The following is a 16254-nucleotide window of genomic DNA, read 5'->3' on the forward strand; positions in this document are numbered from 1 at the left end:
TAAGCAAAGCGAATCCGGCGAATTAAAATTCACTGCGAATCTGGTCATCAATTTAATTCATTCTGCAAAGCAAATTCCCGCCAATTTGTTAAGAAATTTACAAAAAAAACGAAACGACGGCCGCACATGCTGTCTCTAGCATCACTGGGCGGGAGAAAGGGATTAACCATAATGCCTATCACCCGTCCAGTCAGCTGCAGGCCCCTCTGTGATATCAGCCCCTCCCCCTCTATATGAGGAGGTTCGGTAACGGAGGCGGCCAGTCGGCTGTGTGTGGCAGAGAGAGCTTGATGGCAGCAGGCAGTTACAGCAGAGCAGGGAGAGACTAACAGAGAGATATAGTGACAGAGAGGAGAGGATAGGAGAGACTAACAGAGAGATATAGGGACAGAGAGGAGGGGATAGGAGAGACTAACAGAGAGATATAGTGACAGAGAGGAGAGGAGGGCTGATTGTGGGGGATAGTTTGTTGTAGCTGCCAACCAAGTGTCCAGTTTACCAAGTAACTGGGGGCCTATAGGAATTTACTGGGACCAGCGAAGACACAGTCCATATTATTCCCTCAATGGGCACTTGAACTCCTTTAAACTCCTATTGAGGAATACTAATTTACTGGGATAAGTGAAGTAGTTAATAAGTTAATGAATTTTACCCAAAATTTGCGAAACTTGCAAAACAAATTTCTGGCTGCTTTGCTCATCTCTAGTATTTTTCATTTTTACATTTAACAAGCTTCCTCTGATCAGTTCCACCCATAGGCCTCAATGTAAATCTCACACTGGCCATAATGTGTGCTAAATCAGCCAGGTGGAAAATACACTAAACAACTTCAATTACATACATTCACTATATTGTAACTAGTGAGGATCAATACATTTGTACACAAACCGATGGTCCTAGATGCTACTTATGTCCTAGTTTACTGCCCGTCTTGGCTCTCTAATGGTTGTAAACACTCATTCATTTCTTGCTTATATCTCAGCATGGAAACTACTGCAGTGGATAAAAAGGAAACAGATGTCTGACTGCTGAGCGGTCTCGTAGCCTAAGTGCGCGCTGAATATAGTTTCTGAAGAGAAAAGCCATCAACAAATGAATGACTCTGCTGCTGATCCCTATCTTTGTATGAGAGTTATGTAGGTTTATTGCTACAGTTGAAAGTAACAAATTGTAGGCTGCCCCTTGTACGAGCTGTCAATCAAAAAACTGGGATTATACTGCAGCGGGGGAGGGAACTTTGGTTGTCCAGCTTTAGCTTTGGCTGTCCAGGCATGATGGGAGATGTGGTTTTGCAACAGCTGGAGAGCCAAGGCTCCCTACCCTTGCGCTACAGGATGTAACTTAGTATCAATATAAGGGTACTATTAGGCCCCGTTCCCACTAAGCAAAACTAGCGGAATTCCGCGGCGGAGAATGCCGTTAGCCTCCCTCTCATAATGGGAGTCTATGGGAGGCGCGCTCCTGCTCGGTCCGCTCTGAAGAATGAACATGTTTATTCTTCAGCATGGACAGAGCAGGAGCGCGCGCCTCCCATAGACTCCCATTATGAGAGGGAGGCTAACGGCATTCCGCCGCGGAATTCCGCTAGTTTTGCTCAGTGAGAACGGGGCCTTACATGATAACCGTCCGAATCGGTCTTATCCGGCCAATTATCACTCCGTGTAATAAACACAATGATCAGCTGATGACAACTATCATCGGTTGATCGTTGACATAGGTTTGGACCTATAATTGTCAGGCGACAGTGCATCGCTACATATAATAGCGGTGCGCGGGCGGCGGCTGACGATTTCCAAACTGTATACATTACCTATCCATGCTGCAGGGCTCCTCTTGCAGTCTTCTTCTCCTTGGTTCCCGCGCGCTACAGCTTTAGAGCAGTCTGTCTCAGCTGACAGGCTGCTCAGCCAATCACAGGCCAGGACAGACGCGGCCAGTGATTGGCTGAGCGGCCTGTCAGCTGAAACAGGCCGTTCTGAAGCTAGAGCGCGCGGGACCTGGAGAGAAGCAGAGAGCAAAAGGAGCCCTGCAGCATGGATAGGTAATGTATACAGTTTAAGCGAGGGCTGCAAGGACATCGGTAATAATGTCCATGCAGCCCTTGTTAAACAATTATTGGGCTGTGTAACAGGCTCAGTAAACAAGCGCCAATCTGTAATAGTACCCTAAGTAATACATTTACAATGTTAACCCTTCTATGAATATTAGGGGTATACTGTAAAATAGTTATCAAATCTTGCCTTGTGCTATACAACTTAAAAACCATTAAAAAGCTGTACATTATAGTGTATTTAGATAGCAAACTTTGATAAATGAGCCGTCCCTATACGTTTCACACTATTAGAGCCTATATATTTCATCAGAGTGGGGTCCTCCTGCTTAGATCCCTCCTTATGAGCCAGAATAAAGGACTTCTCAGAAAGCTTCGCTCTCAGTCTCGCGGATGTTGGTGTGTGATGCTTTCCCTACAGTGAAGTGTAATGACACTTTCCTCCGCAGTAACAACTTCATTGCTGGTGTTACAGAAGACCAGTGACTGCTAAATGCCGGGCGTAATCATTGTAGGGGACATTTATCAAGGGCTTTGCTCCTATTTTAGGTGAATGGTTGGATTTTTCACCCATTTTTGGTCTATTTCTGAACCAGTATTAGACGGGTGAATAGTTTTTAGATGCAACTTTTTTTTTAATCTGCCTATTTTGAGTATTCACCCAAAAGTTCCCATAATCCAGGATTTGCTCCCAATTTATTATTTGCAAATTTTTTAAAAATCGCTCAAACTGGTGCAGGCCTATGTCTATTTTGTTTTTGGTTTTTTTACTTAGATGCAGTCACTATGGCAGTGCTATATTATAATAAATCAACCACAAAATATTTGAACAATATATCCACCAATCCTCAATCCACCAAAAAAAAAAAAAACCCAGTCAAAGTTAAATAAGATCTTCATGAATTCGAATGTGTCACCTACATTTTTTTTTCTGATTGCTTAAAAGCATAAATTTAATACTAAGAAAAGAAAAATTAGTTCTAATTTTTCATGATATTTTGATGTTTTTCGCAAAAAACTCACACGTTAGTGACCAAATTTTGCCATATAGCGATTGCGGCGTTTAAGGTAGTGAGTGATAGGGAACCCCGCAGCCAGTCCCGATCTTTTGTACTGATGGGCGGGGGTAAGTCACTTACCTCCAACCTGTTGGATTGGCCATCTTTGGATAGAGTCTGCTCTCAGGCAGTCTGTGTACATAGATTGCCGATAACACTGATCTATGCTATGGCATAGCATAGATCAGTATATGCAATCTAATGATTGCATGCTTTACAGTGAAGTATGTGTGTTTTTTTAAAAAGTGTAATAAAAAAAGTTTTTACAACTATTAAAAAAAACCCTTATAAACCCCCTCCTAATAAAAGTTTAATATACCTCCTTGCCCTTTATAAAAATAAAAATGTTAAAACATAAATAAATAAACATATTATATATTGTAGCGTGTGGAATTGTCCGATCTATGAAAATATAACATTATTGTTTCCACACAGTGAATGCCGTAAACGAAAAAAAAAAAAAACACCAGGATTGCTGATTTTTTAAAATGATATATCAGAAAAAATAATAAAAAGCAATCAAAATTTTTCTGTTACACCAATATGATATTAATAAATAATAACAACAAATAATAATAATTAATAATAATTAATAATAATAATAATTAAACTATACCTGAACTGTCTCTAGAAGAAAGCACTATGTTTTTGTAACGCTGAATAACCCCTTTAAAGGGTTTAAAGTCTTCCCATACTTATTAGCTGCTGTATGTCCTGCAGGAAGTGTTGTTTTATTGTCAGTCTGACATAGTGCTCTCTGTTGACATCTCTTGCTGAGACAGGAACTCAGTTTTCTATGAATCCACATAGCAAACCCCTCCTGCTCTGGACAGTTCCTGTCTCGGCCAGAGATGTCAGCAGAGAGTACTGTGTCAGACTGAAAATAAAACATTTCCTGCTGGACATACAGCAGCTAATAAGTATGGGAAAACTGGAGAATTTTTTAATAGAAGTAAATTACAAATCTATATAACTTTCTAACACCAGTTGATCTTAAAAAAAAAAAAAAAAAAAAAAAAGTTTTTCACTGGACAACCCCTTTAAGGCCCACAAAAATTGTGAAGAGATTAAATGACCATATTGTAACCCTTTAAATATGCTTTTATATTCCAGGAAATGATTGTTGTCTGTGACTCTAGACTTTATTTACACCACATCTTTTCCTATTTGGTGAGACGCAGAATATTCTGGAAGCAGGCACTCCTACATTGATTGCCTGTACTTTGCAAGTCATTTGGGACCGCAATCTGCTTACAGTGTAATGCAAGCTATTGCTCTATATAGGACTGAGAGATGAAGATCATTTTAAAAGCTCACACAACTTACATATCAACAAGCCAGGAATGACAGATTGGCATGTTTCTTTCTTACTAGCAAATGGAAAGAATATTGATTGCTTTTAGAATATGTCATTTGGCATTTCATGCCACAGCACTTTAAAAGCTTTTACGGGTGCAAAGGGAAATATGTTTCCTAGTTTAGAGTTAATATGCCACATAACATTTTGCTTGAAAATATATTAAATCGCGTCAATGCCGAGACTGTATTATATTACAATGCTTGCAACGAGAAACCTTTATGTGTTTGTTTTGTTATCCATTGGAAATCACAATTCAGAAGGTTTGGTAACTTGTATTTCTAATATTTCTGTGCTGTTATTATTATTATTATGTAGAGAACATAATGAAATCCCTTGTCAAGATCAGTTCGTATCCTTGATTGCTTGCTTGCCTATTGTTTGTATGTTTTTCACTTTAAAAGGGGAACTCATGCTAGAGGTAAAAATAAATAAAGCAGTTGAAAAAGTATATAGCATTGCCTACCTGACTGACCTAGTTTAGAAACTACCAAAAATCCATTTGTTTTAGGGGTCTTAGTTCTGTATTTTGTGGCTGTACATCCTGGTTGAGCAGTTGTACACAAGTTCCATAATGCAATGCTTTCCCTCAGCTGTTCATCAGAGTCCCCCACCCTGCCCATTCCACACCCAAATCAGTTGCTGAACATCTAGGCTGTGTTCACACATTGCAGTTTCATTGTGTTACTGAATTATTAAATTGCAGTACTGCATCATGTCATTGGGGTTCTGTTCACACAGCACAGTGTATTCTCTACCTGTAACACCACACAGCACGCTGTATTCTCTACCTGTAACACCACACAGCACTGTATTCTCTACCTGTAATACCACACAGCACGCTGTATTCTCTACCTGTAACACCACACAGCACACTGTATTCTCTACCTGTAACACCACACAGCACACTGTATTCTCTACCTGTAACATCACACAGCACACTGTATTCTCTACCTGTAACACCACACAGCACACTGTATTCTCTATCTGTAACACCACACAGCACTGTATTCTCTATCTGTAACATCACACAGCACGCTGTATTCTCTACCTGTAACACCACACAGCACGCTGTATTCTCTACCTGTAACACCACACAGCACGCTGTATTCTCCACCTGTAACACCACACAGCACCCTGTATTCTCCACCTGTAACACCACACAGCACCCTGTATTCTCTACCTGTAACACCACACAGCACACTGTATTCTCTACCTGTAACACCACACAGCACGCTGTATTCTCTCCCTGTAACACCACACAGCACGCTGTATTCTCTACCTGTAACACCACACAGCACGCTGTATTCTCTACCTGTAACACCACACAGCACGCTGTATTCTCTCCCTGTAACACCACACAGCACGCTGTATTCTCTACCTGTAACACCACACAGCACTGTATTCTCTACCTGTAACACCACACAGCACGCTGTATTCTCTACCTGTAACACCACACAGCACAGTGAAGTTGCAGCACCTGCTGCCTTCACTCCTTGCCTGCTCAGGTGTAGGTTGGAAGGGCTGGTCTGAGATTGTTACAATGGCTGTGATTCCTATGGAACTCACGTTGTGCTGCCTTCTGAGGGAATCCCGGACGGAGTGTATACACATAGTATACGCTCCGGCCGGGATTTCTAGTGGCGCCGTAGAAAACTGACATGTCTGTTTTCTGCAGCCGCTATTCAGTGAAATGCGGCCGCAGAAAACCCTTTCAGTGCACGGCATGGAGCGAGCGGCTCCGGCCGCATGCTCCGTAGTGTGCAATCGGGAGTTCTGATGCGGGCGTGCACGGATGCGCCCGCGATCAATACTCTGCAGTATCGGCCGGGATGATCTTTATTGAGACCGGCCTTTCCGTGACCCGGCCGGGTCACGGATCGTCCAGTCTCTTACGAGATCTAAACATAGCCCCAAAGTGTAACCTCATCTAGAAAAAGAGTTACTAAAATCTATGGAGTTTGTCATCTTTATAGACTGTGTTTAGTTCTAACGATTTTCTTCTTTTTTTTTGTCGTTTGACCTTTTCTTACTGATATTGTCATTATTCTTTTGTCATTAGGCCATACTTTCATGCTGCTCTGTGAGAAGAGATCCCCCCCCCTACCTTAAGCTTTGAAAATCTATTCTTTTGTGCTATTGTTGCTGGCAGGTGTATTAATAATTAACTGTATGCGTGCTGTGCATAGATCTCTCCTGCTTAGGCTTTCTTTAATCTTCTTCACCTTTGTATGTTTAGCTAGCATCTCCCGATATTGCTTTTGTTGAAAGCCTCTCTAGACAGTAGTAGAGCTCTTATTTTGGCTGCCACCCGCTGGGTTTAATGCACCAGCCATACATAATTAGATCATCTCATGCCACGAACCACAGACTTTGCTTTTGTACGTTATGTTTTTATCTGATATTATTAACCATAGACCTCTTTGAAACTGTAATCCTTTTACTTTTTATATCAGGGATGGGGAACCTTCGGCCCTCCAGCTGTTGCAAAACTACAATTCTCATCATGCCAGGAGAGCCTTTGGCTGTCCAGGCATGATGGGAATTGTAGTTTTGCAACAGCTGGAGGGCCAAAAGTTCCCCGTGCCTGTTTTATATGTTAAGCAGGGACACTTTATTTTATTTTCACCTTAATGTTTTATTATTAACACTTTCTGCAATATGTAATGGTCGGGATATCCGAGAATCCAAGAGTTGTTGTTATAAAGTTTTTAATATGTAATTTTCATTCGTTTCATCTCGATAATAAAACTCCTCCTAAAATCAATTATTTATATCACTTGTTTCTATAATAATTGTTGAACAGGCCTACTCAGAGGTTATATTATCCTATACCAGTACTCAACAACCTTTAGTGAAGGTCCACTTACCTGGGTCTATTGTCAGGTGAAGGTCCGAGCTGAACATCAGTAGTAAATGTGTTTTGTTAACTTTTCACAAAGGTTGTTGAACTATTTACATACAGAATTGGTGCTTATTAGTGGGAAAACTAGCATATTTTCTATCTTACCAGCCCTTTGAAATTAGGTTCAAAGGGGGTGACTGTCCCCAGTAGTATATAGCCCCCCTGTTGCTCCCCCAGTAGTATACAGACCCCTGTGCACTCCCCCAGTAGTATATATCCCCCCTGTGCGTTCTCCCAGTAGTACATAGCCCCGTGCACTCCCCCACTAGTATATATCCCCCTGTGCACTCCCCCAGTAGTTAATAGACCCATGTGCGCTCCCCCAGTAGTATATAGCCCCCCTGTGCACTCTCCCAGTAGTATGTAGACCCCTACTTTGTGCCTCCCAGTAATATATAGCCCCCCTGTGTGCTGCCCCTCCCATATAGCCCCCCTGTGCACTTCCCCAGTAGTATATAGACCCCCACTTTGTGCTCCCCAGTAGTATATAGCCCCCCTGTGCTCCCCCTTTCTTTGAGCATATAACATAAAAAAAACACTTATACTCACCTGGGTCTGGGCGTCTCCTCATCTCTTCCCCTCTTGTGGCCACAGCGGTCACAAGAGGCTGCTCTTCCCATGTCCTGGAGAGACAGAGAGACCGCTGCGGCCACAAGAGTGACTGACAGAAATGGTGCCAATGGCTCCCTCTCTGTCAGTGCTGCTGCATGGTAACTATGAGCTCTCGTTACGAGCGCTCATAGTTACTGTGCAGAGCGCAGCTCAGTATACAGGTATATTGAGCTGCAGCAGGGATCCGGACAGCTGGTCTCCGTGGTCCGCCAGTGGAGGACCCCTGTCCTATACCATACTTTACAGTACTAGTAAAAAAAGTATAGTATGATGCCTATGTATAGTATAGAATGATGCCTAGTATAGTAAAGTATAGTATGACGCCTATGGCAGTCTAGGTTTAGTAACATAGTTTGTAATGCAGAAAAAAAAAATATGTGTCTATTAAATTTAGCCCATTACCGTACCCTACCCTACCGTACCTTACTGTATCCTTTCATCATCTGTTCCAACAGCTGCTTGGCCCCACTGCTGTCTGCAGCTTCTTGGGCCATCATGTCCCTACAAAAATTCAATTCAATTCGGCTTGATGAAAAACGCTAACCTTCCTTCAAAATTGCCGACAGTGGTTGGGTTGCAACTTTTGTTTTCTTCTTATAGCTAAAAAAATCTAATCTATTTTTTTTTCTTTTTTTAGTTTAACTTTGTGGGAAAGTTACTTGGACCAAGAGGAAATTCTTTAAAAAGATTGCAAGAAGAAACTGGTGCAAAAATGTCTATCCTGGGAAAAGGGTCAATGAGGGACAAGGCAAAGGTAAGCATGCTATGTTAAAGGGGTCCTCCGATACATCCATTAAAAGAATAAATATGCCGCAGAAGTATTTGGCATTACTTACCTCTCTGCCTGGTTCTGAAACCAACAACATCTATTTGTTTTGCAGCTCAAACATCTGTATTTCGTGATTGTACTTCCTGGTTGACCATTTGGTCAGTACTGCAATTCCCAGATTGTTTTGATTTCCCTCAGCTGTTTAACACAGTCCTCCCACCCTGCCTATTCCCCTCCCTTAGCACCCCCTTTTATGATTGATGATACAGTAACGCTTGCCCAGGGTTATGTCCTGGATGTCCCCTGGATTCTACGGCGGATATTTATCAAGGGCTTTGCACCTGTTTTCAGTAAATAAGTGTTGGTTGCGCCCATTTTTTGGTTTAAGTGATATTCATGAACCAATATTCCACGTGCAAATAATTATTAGATGCATTTTTTTTAATAATCTGTTTTGTGTATTTACCCTAATTTTCCCATGATCCAGGATTTACGCCTTATCGTGTGTGTGAAAATTTAAAATTTGCACCTACTGGCAAATGTCTGGTCTGAACCAGGTGAATACATTTATACATTTCACATGTTTCAAAAAATGCTGTGCACAATTTTAATTCTGTGTGCAATTTTTTTTTTAAGACGTGCGCAAATGGCTAAAATTAGATAGAAAAATTGCAGCTATTAGAGTCAACAATACATTCCCCCCTATGTGCGTCTTTTTCCCGATCTTTGCCCTGCTTACATGCTTGGTGGCTTGAACTCATGGTGAAAACTGTACACGGCCCAGAGCTAGTGTAGATTTCTTCAATAAATCCAACATTGGACACTAGGACGGAAATTTAGGTAAGATCAATTTAATAATCCCCCCCCCACTAAAACCATTTTAATTTCCTAGTTAGAATTACGCTTCTGTGGTATATTGATTATTGAAAGGACTACTAGGAGCATCTGTAAACTATACTCCTTTCGGCTATTAAAAAAGAAGTCCGGCGGAAATTTTTATTAAAGTATTGTATTGCCTTTTAAAAGTTATAAAAATTACCAATATACACTAATTACGGAAAATGCTTTTTTGCTGCACTTACTACTGCACAAAGGCTTCACTTCCTGGATAACATGGTGATGTCACTTCCTGGATAACATGGTGATGTCACTTCCTGGATAACATGGTGATGTCACTTCCTGGATAACATGGTGATGTCACAACTCGACTCCCAGAGCTGTGCGGGCTGTGGCTGCTGGAGAGGATGATGGCAGGGGGATGCTCAATGTCCCTCCGGTGTCCTGTGTCCCTCAGTGTCCCCCTGCCATCATCCTCTCCAGCAACCACAGCCCGCACAGCTCTGGGAGTCAGGGGTGACATCACCATGTTATCCAGGACGTGACATCACCATGTTATCCAGGAAGTGACATCACCATGTTATCCAGGAAGTGACATCACCATGTTATCCAGGAAGTGAAGCCATGATGCAGTAGTAAGTGCGGGGATAAAAGCACTTTATAAGCATTTCCCGTAATAAGTGAATATTGGTAGTTTGTATAACTTTTGGGGGGCAATACAATACTTTAATAAAAATTTTTGCCGAACTTCTCCTTTAATTTAGCTAAACCTCTTGGACACTATCGTAAGACTATAAATAAATCTACATTGAAGTTTACTTCCTCTTTAAACACAATGTTTTACTCATTTTTTGCCAATTCTACTTCATAGCCTGTGTTATAATTCAGAGCTGCATTCGTGATTCAGCTGATTGTTATAGGAAGTGGCAAGCTTGTCATCAGACTCATCCGAAACAGTTTAGCTGAGTTGCTGGAGTGCATTGGGAGAGTTATGTTGTTTCATCATCAGATTTCTTTATAATGCCTGGAGTTAGGTTTTTACAGAATACAATTCAGCAGAGGACATTGTGTGCAAATTGTAAGACAGCCAGGAATTTCTGGGTGATTTCTGCTGTGAAGCTTTCAAATGCGTGAAGTGTGTGAACATAGCCTTAGAATTGTAATGTAATGAGAAAACATATATATTTATGTTTTTATTGAGCCGTGTTATGACAGAATAGACCGATGCAGGTGCATACGAGTTATTTATGCAGTTTTTATGTTATGGAGTTTACAGCCTTAGTAGGGTATAAGATATCTCTACAATATGCTATGACTTTATAATTGGTGAGTTTTGGGACCCCACCACTAATCTGGAGAATTATAGGGCCATTTGGGTTAGGTTCCTGGTTAGCCGAATCAAATAACCAGTCAGATAATTCAACTGGGAGCAAGTTGGCACCTCACTGACCATACTGAATGAATATTATACCTGGTCATATCATTACCAAATATTATAATCCTACATATTACCATAATAAGGTTAATGAACAAAACCAAACATGCCAAGATTAATTTTGCCTCTATACGAGGGTCAACAAATTTTGTTAAACCTTGACCATATATTATTACCATATACTGTCTGAATTATACTGCCATACTGTTATTAAAAACACCCCATTATACTTAGACTAGTATTCCCCTAGTATTAAGTGACTATATAATGGTAGATATCACCTCTACACAGTTGCCCTGCAGACTGTGTAGATGATTACAGTGCAGTTACATCCAGTGACATCCAGGAGTTGTTCACTTTTCTTCACTATACAGCCCACACTATTATGGCAACATCTTCCAGCCACAACTCCAGACACAAGGAGATTTTAAAGGGGTTATACAGCGCTACAAAACATGGCCACTTTCTTTCAGAGACAGCCCCACCCTTGTCTCCAGCTTGGGCAGGGTTTTGCTGCTCAGTTTCATTGAAGTGAATGGAGCTTAATTGCAAAGCGCACCTGAACTGGACACAAGAGTCATGTTGTCTCTGTAAAAAAGTGGCCATGTTTTTGCAGCACTGGATAACCCCTTTAAAGTCTTCTCCAACATCCTCTCCACCTCTAAATAAACTCCCCTTTCTTAGTGTTCCATGTGTAATAATGTGCCTCTTAGAGCCCTACACAATATTAGTAACCCCCCCCCCCCCCCCCCCCAAACAGGAATGGTGCCTGGGATTCTCTTTAGCCCGCCGCCGTTGTCCCCTACCTTCACTGTCCGTTGCAGAGCAGCTGCATGCAGGACATGAAGACTGTCACCTGCCGCCATAATAACTGTTAAAGGTTATTTTTTTTTTTTCAACAGTAAATGTGAATTGTTCTTCATGGAAAAATAAGACGTCCCCTGAAAATAAGACCTAGCACATTTATTGGTTCAAAAATTAATATAAGACACTGTCCTATTTTTTAGGGAAACAGGGTATCATTTATCTATGTATCTTGCCAACCTGGATAACTTTAACCTGGATAACTTTATCATCTAGTGCTATAGAATAAAAAATTCTGTAGTGACTTTTTGGCTGCACATTGAAGTGCCTGAACGGGTTTACTTGTCACTATCTTAGTTTCCGCTCCTGTAGTTTCACATCCACCCTCTAACGTCTCTTGACTCAGAATGGGTCAAATTAATCCACTAGCTGATATTTCTAGCGGCCATGCTTCCCTGAGCAGATGTGTAAAGAATCAGCCAGCAAACGAGAAAGACGCTGCAATTTTTCAGCTTAATTTCTATGGTTGGATTAGAAAGACTTTGATAAAGGTTTTTTTTAGTTTTTTTCTTTAAAAACTTTGTAGGGATCAGTCCACTAAAGAGTGATTTAAAGGGATTGTGAGCTATAAGGTATTTTTACATTGCTTCATGTAACCCATGTATGTAAGCAAGGGGCAGGTGACTGACAAATGCCGGCTGTCTGAACAGGACAGGAGTTTTTCTTTGAGCGGAGTTTTTCTTTGATCGCTAGATATCTAGGCGTAGCTTTACAATTTCTATAGTCCTTTCCAGCTCCGACATATAGGCCTTTTTTTTAAAACATAAATGAGGCTTAAAGGGGTTATCCAGCGCTAGTTTTTGTAGCGCTGGATAACCCCTTTAAGGGGTGTATCCCAACATAGCAAGAGCCAAGGGAAGCCATCCCATCATCTCTTCCTCCCCACCTCCCATTGTCTTTTAAAGGCCTATGTAAGCGGGAATGGAGGAGAGGAATATCCTGGGCTCTTACCATGCTAGGGAATGCCCCCTTTCTACTTGAGCCTAATTTTCATATTAACAACAAGGCTTATATCCCAGCACAGAAAAGGCTAAGGGTCCTATTACACGGAGCGATTTTTAGCGATTAATGACTAACGATAAACAAATGCAAACAAGATTGTTTATGGTTAACCTGAAATTGTTCACCATATTACACAGAACGATGGTCGATAGATACGATCTTTACTACTATCGTTATTGCGATCGTTACTATGATCGTTTATTTCTTCTGTTCCCAGCAAAACAATGAACAATGCGCAATTACACTAAAAAATGCGGAACTTGAGTGAACAAATGTGGAATTACAGCGAACGATTAACGATAATTTTAGGTTCAGCTCTAAATCAACGATCAACGACATACGAACAATTTTTCAATCGTTGCCAGCAATTACACAGAACGATTATCGTTTAAATTCAAACGATATAGCGATTTTTCGCACGATAATCGTCCCGTGTAATAGGGCCCTCAGAGTATAAAAAGTATATCCAGAATCATGATGAATAGCCCTGTCCAGCCATATGCCTATGTACACCCTTTAGATTCCAGTGGACGCCGGAGCCCATGTGCCCGGGTGCTACTGGCTCTTCAGCCCCCGGGGGAGCCTCACCACTTCACACTTATGCTTCACACTGTCCTGGTCGGCTTCCACAGATTTAAAGGGACAGTACGTCCCTAATTGGTTATGTTCTCCTAACATTTTCCTATAAATCCCATCCTGTCCTGACCCTTGTATGTGAGCCTCTGCAAGCTTTCCATAGTGTGTGATCCCAGCTCTCCGGTGATTCCTGCCCATGGTTCCTGCACTGTGTCTGCTGTTCCTGTTCCTGCTGTTTCTTGTTCTTGCTGCCTGTGGTTCCAGCCTTTGAGTCCTGCTGTGTTCCTGCCTACGTGTCTCCAGCTGCACCTCGCCCACGGCAAAAAACCCAAGTCAGGGGTAGCCCCCTTTGGGTTGCCTGCTGCAGCAAGTCTATCCCATTTTGCGGTGGGCGCTGGTGAAGACCAGTGGCCCCTTAGACTCCGCTCCCTAGAGGCCCCTTAGATTCCTTAGACTTAGCTAAAGCTTTGGCTGTCCAGCAGGCATGATGGGAATTGTAGTTTTGCAACAGCTGGAGAGCAGAAGGTTCCCCATCCCTGATATAGACTAAATCAATGAATGTTACCTTTCATTATTTCCCAGCTTCTTCCCCTCCACGTAAACTATAAAGAGGCTTGTGTTACCTTGGGAATAGATCATCTAATCCCAAGAGGATGAGCATGTGTAATCTGCACGGCTTGTGGTGGGAAATGCACCTTAGAATTTCTAGTAACATAATGATATCACCCAGTAGGCGTCTAAACGTTTTATTCTGCTTTTATTCTGCCTTATTATGATACAATTGTAGGTGTTATGTTGGTACATTTTGAGGGTTATCCAGCTCAATTTTATGATTATACAGTAGATGGTTGCCAAATGAATAAAATATACATTGTAATACACAGCCCATGCAGTAGATTACAGCAAATAGTAGCATGTTCTATGTTTTTTTTAGATAGAAAGTATTGTATCTAGATAAAAGTTCTGTATATAGGCAGATGGAGCGCAGCTTCTATTAGTCACATTATCCCCAGGATGCCAGTAGTAAGTGGCTGCTTCTGTATATGTATATATATATATATATATATATATATATATATATATATATATATATATATATTTAGACCCAACTCAGTTACTATAAAACTATATACCTAAAATTCTTTAAAATTGTAGACATGTAATTAATAATATAAACATAGAATACATATGATTATTTTCCTAGGGCTATGTTCACACAACGTATCTTTTCGTGAAAGTACGGCCGTTGTTGCCATCAGCAACAAGGGCCGTACTTTTTACGAAAAGATAAGTTGTCTAGTCTTCTATGGAATCCCGGCCGGAGCGTATACACATAGTATACGCTCTGGCCGGAATTTCGCGCGGCGCCGTAGAAAACTGATATGTCAGTTTTCTGCGGCCACTATTCATTGAACAGCGGCTGCAGAAAACCCTGTCAGTGCACACTATGGAGTGAGCGGCTCCGGCCACACTCTCCATAGTGTGCGGAGGGAGTTCTGATGCGGGCGTGCACGCATGCGCCCCCATTAGAACTCTGCGTCTGCAAAGATCATCCGGCCAGGACTGCAGGACCAGCCGGGAGGATCCTTTTAGAGACCGGGCATTCTGGAACGGCTGGTCTCTTACGGTGTGTGAGCATAGCCTTAAAGTGTAACTATAATTTAAGTAACATAAAAAAAATAATAATAAAAAAAAAAAAATTATTCAAATAAAAAGCCTACACGTTACCCTTTAAAAAGAGCTCTAAACTGTGTTGATAGCCTGTGTGCTGGCCGATAAATCTCCAGTTATTTGGCTCAGAAAAATATGTGCACAGTGAGTGTGTGATGCTGGGAGTTGTAGTCCTCCTATCAGGAGACATATGTGCAATGACAGTAAACTGCTTCTATAACACTAGGCGGCTGTCAGCCATGGAGTGTGTGTGTGTGTGTGTGTGTGTGAGGGGGGGAGCACCAGCTGCAGTACTGTGTGCACAGGGAGTGTGTGATGCTGGGAGTTGTAATCCTCCTCTCAGGCAGCATACGTGCATATGGCTCTCATAACACTAGGATGCTGTCAGCCATGGAGGAGGGGCACCTGCTTCAGACATTTGATGGTCAGTGCTATGTGTACTATAGAATGACTATTGCTGTGCTGGGAGTGGTAGTCTTCCCTCAGTGACACTCACTTTTGCTCTTAGCACACTGCCTGACTACTGCCAAACTTGTCCTCTCCAGCCAGCAGCGACCCCTGCACCAGTAAGTGAAGTCCGTGGAGTTGGGAGGGAGGGGTGAGTGCCTGCTGAGTGAAGTCCGTGGAATGGGGAGGGAGGGGTGAGTGCTTGCTAAGTGAAGTCCGTGGAGTTGGGAGGGAGGGGTGAGTGCCTGCTGAGTGAAGTCCGTGGAGTGGGGAGGGAGGGGTGAGTGCTTGCTAAGTGAAGTCCGTGGAGTTGGGAGGGAGGGGTGAGTGCTTGCTAAGTGAAGTCCATGGAGTTGGGAGGGAGGGGTGAGTGCTTGCTAAGTGAAGTCCGTGGAGTTGGGAGGGAGGGGTGAGTGCCTGCTGAGTGAAGTCCATGGAGTTGGGAGGGAGGGGTGAGTGCTTGCTAAGTGAAGTCCGTGGAGTTGGGAGGGAGGGGTGAGTGCTTGCTGAGTGAAGTCCGTGGAGTGGGGAGGGAGGGAGGGGTGAGTGCTTGCTAAGTGAAGTCCGTGGAGTTGGGAGGGAGGGGTGAGCGCCTGCTGAGTGAAGTCCGTGGAATGGGGAGGGAGGGGTGAGTGCTTGCTAAGTGAAGTCCGTGGAGTTGGGAGGGAGGG

The 16254-nt window shown here is 42.4% G+C and overlaps 1 protein-coding gene across 2 annotated transcripts in view; it reads left to right on the top strand.

Moving 5' to 3' along the window:
* Positions 1-16254, top strand: part of KHDRBS2 (KH RNA binding domain containing, signal transduction associated 2) — a 180826-nt gene that overhangs the window by 64497 nt on the left and 100075 nt on the right. For both annotated transcript variants that reach the window (XR_011363480.1, XM_069973408.1), the window contains exon 3: positions 8620-8736. Coding sequence is in view for 1 of the 2 variants with exons in the window: in XM_069973408.1 (XP_069829509.1) it covers positions 8620-8736 (117 nt within the window). In the remaining variant the exon portion in view is untranslated. The remainder of the gene's footprint in view (positions 1-8619; positions 8737-16254) is intronic.

Source organism: Dendropsophus ebraccatus, chromosome 6 (genome assembly GCF_027789765.1).
Source record: "Dendropsophus ebraccatus isolate aDenEbr1 chromosome 6, aDenEbr1.pat, whole genome shotgun sequence".
Lineage (NCBI taxonomy): Eukaryota > Metazoa > Chordata > Amphibia > Anura > Hylidae > Dendropsophus > Dendropsophus ebraccatus.